The sequence below is a fragment of the Bombus pyrosoma genome, linkage group LG6, assembly GCF_014825855.1.
Source record: "Bombus pyrosoma isolate SC7728 linkage group LG6, ASM1482585v1, whole genome shotgun sequence".
In the NCBI taxonomy this organism is placed as follows: domain Eukaryota; kingdom Metazoa; phylum Arthropoda; class Insecta; order Hymenoptera; family Apidae; genus Bombus; species Bombus pyrosoma.
Genome location: NC_057775.1, coordinates 1,765,369 through 1,773,778, shown reverse-complemented (window position 1 = coordinate 1,773,778; position 8,410 = coordinate 1,765,369). Strand labels below are relative to the sequence as shown.

The 8,410-nt window shown below is 33.7% G+C and overlaps 1 protein-coding gene across 1 annotated transcript in view; it reads left to right on the top strand.

The window, feature by feature from the left end:
• Positions 1–368: 368 nt before the first annotated feature.
• The window catches only part of LOC122568774 (lachesin-like), a 61,987-nt gene continuing 53,945 nt past the window's right edge, over positions 369–8,410 (top strand). Inside the window, exons 1-2 of the mRNA XM_043728924.1 lie at positions 369–438; positions 1,655–1,664. Coding sequence (XP_043584859.1) covers positions 369–438; positions 1,655–1,664 — 80 coding nt within the window. The remainder of the gene's footprint in view (positions 439–1,654; positions 1,665–8,410) is intronic.

Sequence of the window (8,410 nt, the reverse complement as noted above, 5' to 3'; positions counted from 1 at the left end):
TTATTTAAAATCAAAAGGCTCTATTTTAGATAGTTTTCCAAAGATGACAATAATTTTGAACGATCGAGAAATTACGTTTAACTTTGTGTTAATGATTCTTGCGATCATTAATTTAATGTGTTTTCACCAATTTGGAAATGAAGTATTCAAATCGTTGTAACAAAAGCGGAATGTTTTTAATTTATGTTATAATAATGATGAAATTAAACGGAAATTTCATACGTAAAGTTAAGAGTTCTACTTGTTAATGAAGTTAAAATGGTTTATTACTGCTGTTTAATTATTTCGAATATTGTGTTAATCCTTTCTTTTTCATGCGTTTAATTACCTTTTTCTATTGTTTCAGCTAGATCGATGACTGTAACAAAATGGTGGATCGGCAAAAAGCACTACTAATGATGTTAACAGCTCTCTTAATTTATCCGAACGACATTTTTGGTAAGTCTCTCGCAAAATTTAAAGAATACACTTGAACACACGTAATGTTATATATATTTCAAATAAGTAACTTAGTGGGCACATTTTTCGACAAATGTTAAAAATAACACGTATGACATCTGTCAAAATATTACTTAATATTTCGTCAACGAACATAAACGAACAGCACGCCACAATAATTATCGTCTTATATGAAAGAATCATATTTTTATCGGCAAATATGAAACATAAATATTTCAAATAATATCAAGTAATTCGACTAGTGCTCAACAAATAATACAGAAACAATAATCAGTGCCACTTTAACATGCCTTGAAGTTGTTTTCTTAATCCTGCATTTTCTGAAGTATTCTCGATAAGAAGCTATCTAGCTTGTAAGAAAAGAGCCAAGGCTGATAATTAATCTTGTTTCTATGTAAGAATTGCTATTATTTCATTGGATTTACTAATATTTACAAATAGAATCTGCAAATTGATAGTATTTCAGATTGCAGTCTCAACTTGGTGAAAATTTTTAGCGCACAATCGCAATATCGCATAGCGTTTAATCCTAAACAAAACATAAATAACGAATGTGTAGCGGCACAGGAGTCAAAGGACGACACGAGTCGAGAGCGACCCATGCTGTTGTTTTGCCTCAGGACATTGACTCAGCCTTGACACGGTAATGTAATGATAAACGAACTCCGGGCAAAACAATGTCGCCGCCACAGGCAACCGTCGATTGAAGTCGAATTCGAATTTTCCGACTTCCCCCCGACCAGTATAAATAAACGGACGCGATCGCGAGCGATGTTATTACCCAGTGCATCGCACCGAGTATCAAAAAGTATCTCCGAGTATTTAACGAGTTTTTAGTCAGCGAGTTATATCTTTGTATTAACGACTCCGTATTCGGTCGTATATTTATTTATTATTTTAAATATATTCGTCTGTTTCAATAACGCTCAAGCTCGTTATTTAAAACCCACGAACGATTCACCACAAATGTTTTGGCACACGATCAATCTTGTTTTTAACGAAAGTAATTAAGTTTAAATGGAAACAATTGAAGTAGTATACTATATATATGTCGGAGATGAAAGAACACCGGAGCCTCTCTTCGGATCTTGGGAAAAATCCCGTAATATTGTAATCCAGATATTACCATAGCCATAATTAAACAATTGTCATTCAATCCGATTATATTTATTCGAGATATGAGATTGGGCTCGAGGCGACAATCAGTCGCCAACGTAGCCGCGGTCAAGGGATAAACGTTTACCTAAACAAAGGCATAGAGTAACCGTATAGCTTTCCTTGAAAAAATATAGCAGCGGCACGCGACAGTAAACACTCCAACGGATTCTGTCCCGTGGCTCGCTACACAAAGACCGTATTCTTTGGACAAGATGATTACCAGATGTCGATGCGTCTCCACAGTACATATTCAGCTAGCCTAAGGACCCGCTATAAATCTTAGAATTTATTTAGCTGAGGTTCGTCAAACTGACAAACAGTCTTAGTCTTCGCAGCCCCTAAATTTGTCACCTACTGCGGAGAGATATGAGAAATCTTCTTTTCTCACGTATGACGCTTTCGCTAGCAACTTTCTCCCTCAAGGGTGGCTAGCATCCTTTTCTCACCACCGATATGGAAATTGACCAATTAACAGCAACGTCAATTTCCCTCACCTTCTGAACGAAGGCATCGCTCCACGAATCCGATGATCTCGTGCCCTTAGACACACCCCGTCATAGTTTTCCTCTGTGGCATCATCGCGACGGAAAGTCATTCTTTCGTGCGATCTCAATGACGAGAAGGAATAACGTCTTTACGGTGAGTGAATATTTTACGAGTCGGACTTAGATTTTGTGAGAGCATACATCTATTATCCCGTTGACCGCGGATTCATTATCGAACCTAGGATCATTGTCATTAGCGTCTCGAGTATCTAATTACCACGGTTACTTGTGGATATCTGTAACAATCATATTTGCTCTAGCCAATATCTTCTCTATTGCATAACGACAATGTCTAATCACAACGAAGATTTGTTTCACGCCCTTAACCCCAACTCTAATCATAACGCTAACCCGACATATATATATATATATATAAAAATAATAATCTATTTATTGAGATTATAGCTCCAATTGAAGAGATTAAGTTTCAACAGTAGTATGAATCTGGATAATCTGAATAATGTCGAGGTATTGCTATTAATCCTAAAAAATGTTGTGGGAAAAATGTTATATTTACACCAATAAATATTATAATGAATTGAATTTTTAATCATTTTTGATTTAAATATAAACCTATAATTAATGGATATTAATGAATTAATCTTGTAATAATAGCAAAAACTGCACCTATTGATAAAACCTATTGATATTGGTAATGGAAATGACCTACAACATAATAAGTGTCATGTAAAATAATATCAATTGATGAATTTGATAATATTACACCAGTTAATCCTCCAATTGTAAATATTAAAATAAATCCAATAGATCAAATAATTGTAATATTAAAATTTATTTTTGATCCATGATAAGTAGCTAATCATCTAAAAACTTTAATTCCTGTAGGAACAGCAATAATTATCGTTGCTGATGTAAAATAAGCTCGTGTATCTACATCTAATCCAACAGTAAATATATGATGAACTCAAACAATAAATCCTAAAAATTCAATTCCTAATATTGCATAAATTATTCTTAAATTTCCAAAAGTTTCTTTTTTTCCTCTTTCATTTATAATAATTTGAGAAATTAATCCAAATCCTGGAAGAATTAAAATATAAACTTCTGGATGTCCAAAAAATCAAAATAAATGTTGATAAAGAATTGGATCACCTCCTCCTATAGGATCAAAAAAAGATGTATTAAAATTTCGATCAAATAAAAGTATAGTAATTGCTTCTGCTAATACTGGTAAAGATAAAATTAATAAAATTACTGTAATACATACAAATCAAGAAAATAAGTTAATTTGATCATAATTTAATGAAAAATTTTTTATGAATATAATAGTTACAATAAAATTTAAAGATCCAATAATAGAGGAAATTCCTGCTATATGAAGAGAAAAAATTCCAATATCAATTGATGGTGAAGAATGAAATAAATATGATGATAAAGATGGATAAACAGTTCATCCTGTTCCTACATTTGGAGAAAATAAATTTCTTAAAAGTAATATAAATAATGATGGAGGTAAAAGTCAAAATCTAATATTATTTATTCGAGGAAAAGCTATATCAGGAGATCCTAGTATTAATGGAATTAAATAATTTCCAAAACCTCCAATTATAAATGGTATAACTATATATATATATTAGTTATTTATATACGATATACGATACGATGTACATGCGAGCAACTTCTCTTCATCCATTCCTCGAGAAAGGAAAACAAAATTATCTCAGCTAACAATATTCAGCAACTAGTTTCTGAGATCGTTAATTACCGTGGAAAATTATTTCCATAAGAATTTGGAAAAACGGTCAAAATACAACGAATGCCGCGAGTTATTATAATGCATCCACAAATTGCATGATCAATTTTACATCTAAGCTGTTCACTTGACGACCACTTGTAAATACAATACCGAAACTAATCCGCCTTTGAAATGCACGCTATCACCGACAATATGCGCTGATATTGACCTTACGACATTTCCTTCCAGTGAAATATTAGTAATACTTTTTGTGGACCGAGCCAGCTATGCTGTTCTCTTTTCACAGACAAATCGAATAAAGCGGCAACTTCCCAAAAATACTTGTATGAACCACATAAAAATAACGCGAAACCCACCGTGTTTGCAAATGTACATATTTTTCCTTCCTTCCACTGCTCTCTTCTTTTTTCACACTTGTTGTGATTTTCTTAGGAGAAGTTTTCGATATTTTCGTGTGTATAAGGTAACTTTTATTAACGATTTGGGTAAAATAATGGCTACTATAAAAGGAAGTAATTGCAGAAGCGTGCAACATTTTCTTTGTATCTTTAGAACAAATACAAATACGAATTCTACTATATCTATAAGTAATGTGTTACAATGTGCTCCACACAAAAGAATATGGAGATATTCACCTGTAATGCGAAATAGCACTTAATTACAAGCATCCTTTAATTTCTGCCGATTCCCGTAAAAAAAGGAACTTATTCAGTGAAAAATACTCACATTCCTATGTACAGGGTGTATAAAAAGAAGTGTAAAAATCATATTAACATGATTGGCTCGGAAGGGATTTGTAAAAAAAAAGTTCATGCAAACTTGATCTTCAAGGTCAATAATTCTTACGACAAGCAACGAATTCTACTCGTTACGAGGAACAGAAATCTGAAAGGTACCATGAGTCGCAAATCATCCCTTCTTCCGAAAATAAATGTTAACGTGTTAATAGTTCTTAAACTAACTTCGTTCGTGTTGAGGTTATTAGATGTATAATGAGAGAGACGCGTGGATAAATTATAAGGTAGAAAATATATTTGAAATACGGAAGTGAAAAAGATACAAAAGTTGAAATAATAATATGAGCTGGTCCAGATCCGCACGCTAGCAGTGTTACTCTATAACTGAAAAACCCTGAAGCCAACGTTGCCTTTCGACTGTTTATGGCCTGCCTTCGTCGCAGTCTTTTGTCTATGCGCTGTCGATGGCTTCAATGCTTTAGAAAGCTAAAAAGACCAGATGTAGAGTTTTCTTAAAGGCAGTGACCTTCAACAGTTCGCAATATGTTTACATTTATATTTATATTTAATGAGAAAGTAACGTATTATTTTCGAAGCAACGGGAAATTACAGACCAGCTCGTGAAATGTATCAGAATATAGGAATAATGGAAGATATCTATATGTAGGAGACATCCTGTAATATCGCGATTTTTAACGGCTATGTTAATAATGTAGTTATTGAGATATGTATAATTTTATGTGCTGGACTAGGTTAGATGCGTAGTAGAGATACTTGTATGTGAGTATCAGTGTGTGGAAGTGTGTGTGTGCGTGGCGTCTCAAAAACAGATGAATGTAAACAATTTAGTCAGTTAACAGTCGGGTATAGAAGAAAGTGCTAAGACGCGTGCAAATGTGTGTCGATGAATATCTTAGAAATCGTCCATAAAATAAATATATAATTATTCTAATATTAATTCCAAGTGTAAATTTAGTGTTTCTATAACATTATCTAGGTTAACAAGATCCACAATTCTCAACAGTAGTCATCAAGAATAAATTACGATATCTGATGGCCGATCCTTCATTAATTGGTGTAAAGAAGAACAGGTTAATTATCGCTTTTTCTCGTGCTTATCTGCTATTAGACTTACATAAAATGGTTCGGCAATCATATGAACAATTCGAGGAAAAGGCTTGCAACCTTATAAAATTCGGCGAGTTCAAGCATTTCAAACGAATGACTATACTACTTGACAAAGTTTTTGTCGTTGAATGCTACATAAGTTATAACTCGTTCTACACTTTTTGGAGCATATATTATTTACGGATGAAGGAAGTTTTTCAAGTTGTAGTATCCTCAATCGACAGATTATCAAAATTTAGGCTTATAGATATCAACATGTAGTGATTGAATGATTTAACCAAGAATGATTCACCACAAAAGTGTAGACAGGAATTATTGAAAATCATATTATGGGCCCATTTTTCTTACCTTATATCGATGAAGAGTGCAACATACTTGCAATTTTTATGCTCACATCTCCTAAGCGAATTACGTGTAATTATACCACAATAGAGTCATCACTTCACTCATTTTATGCACAATGGTACTGTACCTCACCATAATCGACTGATACAGAAATTTTTAAACAAATTGTTTGGGATAAGATTGATAGGGCGTAGATCCGTTCCTCATATGTGACCTCCCTGTTTATGAGATTTTACGGCACTGCACTTTTTTTGCTTGACAAAAGAAATTGTTTATAGTTCAAATGAATAGATTACTCCCGTTTCCCTGTACGGCCGAGTTTGACGCGAATTACGCATGAACGATACACCACTGCAAAGTGTGACGGATAATGCTGTTCTGTACACAAGCACATTGGAATGAACTTTTTAATATCTCAATTATAATTTTCCTTAAAAATATGATGCATATACTTTAACTTTAATAATTTACTTTAATAATTAATAATACAATCAAGTGTGATATATTTTAAAGCACGGTACGACACGTAAAGACCCACGTCACAATTTTCACACACAACGCGATATTGCCAGTCAAATTACTCTTAGTTTTCTATTTTGAAGCGACATTTTGAGGTTGAAGATTCTAAAAAATTATAAGGATACGGATCAGCATGTTAAAAAGAGTATCTAATAATGACATATACATTTAAACGAAAAGCAACAATTGATGCCTGACACTGGCGTGTCAAAAACAAAAACTATATATTCTGTCCGTATATTGCTAACGCTGTTATAAAACGTTGTGAGGACAAAAAAAAGTGAAGGAAAAAGATCATTTAATTCAAACGGTGAGCAAATGAGTTAGTAAAGTGAGCCACTATAGTGACGCGTCATAATATAAGATGACATCCGCGAAAGTCACTAGTTGTGTATCGTACCTGAGAGGTTAAACAGTTACAACATCCGATTGAATGTGATTTTTACAATACGAAATCAATACGTAACTTTGTAGAAAACATTGGCAAAAATGTAGAAATACGAGTTCGGGGTAGCCCATCGTATTTAAACAGAAAGGGGAAAAGAAAGGAAAATACGGGATATACAGGGTGGTTGGTAACTGGTGGTACAAGCGGAAAGGGGGTGATTTTACGCGAAAAAATAAGTCGAAAATATAGAATAAAAATTTTTCGTTTCAGGCTTTGTTTTCGAGAAAGTCGACTTTGAATTTTCGCTCAGTACGCGTGCACTTTATCACGTCTCGTTATAACGGATCTCACTGTAGATCGTTGTCTCGATGGATATTATCGCAGTTTAAGTTTGTTTTTGCCGTAACGGAAGATTAGGAATACATAATGAAATAATATGAAATAATCATAAAGTTTATTATTACAAAAATTGCTGAAAATGTTGTCCATTCTGTCGTACACATAGTTCTGTTCTTCTAATTAAATTTCTATGAACACTTTCTAACATATTCGATTGTTTTAAAGTATGAAAGGCTACAATAATCTTTTCTTTCAATTGCTCGCAACTTGCGATTTCTTCAGAATAGACAATTGATTTAATATCATAAATAAAAGTCAAGCGGAGTTAAGTCAGGAGAGCATGGTGACCAAGCTATTGTTGCACACGACCAATCCAGCCTTGGTAATGTTGGTTTAAAAAATCTCTCACATTTTTTTTTTTTTTATTATATTGTTTATTTTTAATTTTACAATTTGTCCAGTGGGACATTAGGTAAAATGTTATAACATATGATTGAATAGCATGTGGATGGTTACCCCCAGCGGGGTGCCATCTTCGCGTTTTTTAGTTTATATCCTTTATGAGATCAGCTGGGTGTTTCCTTTTTAGTCTTCTTTCTATTCTTGCCTTGATCGTTTCCGTAGCCAGCCTGTTTGGGTGTGTTGTTATTCTTTCTCTGTACCTTTCCGCGTATCTGGTGATCTCCTCCTTGACCGTTGGTATTCCCAGGTCCTTCCGTATATCCTAGTTTCTAACGTACCATGGGGGGTTTACTATTGTTCTCAGAATTTTTGATTGTAATGTCTCTATTTTGTTTATATGGCTCTTTGCTGCTGTCCCCCATAGTGGTATTCCGTATGTCCAGATTGGTTTTATAATTGTTTTATATATTTTAGGTTTATTTTCTATGCTTAGTTTGGATTTTCGACTTGTTAGCCAGTGCATTTGTCTCCTTGTTGTCTGTATTTTGTCTGTTATTGATTTGATATGCTGTTTCCATGTGAGTTGTGTATCTATGTGGAGTCCTAGGTATTTGACTTGTCTTGTTTGTGTTATGTGCGTGCCGTTCAGTAGGATGTTTGGTGGCGTCTGTTT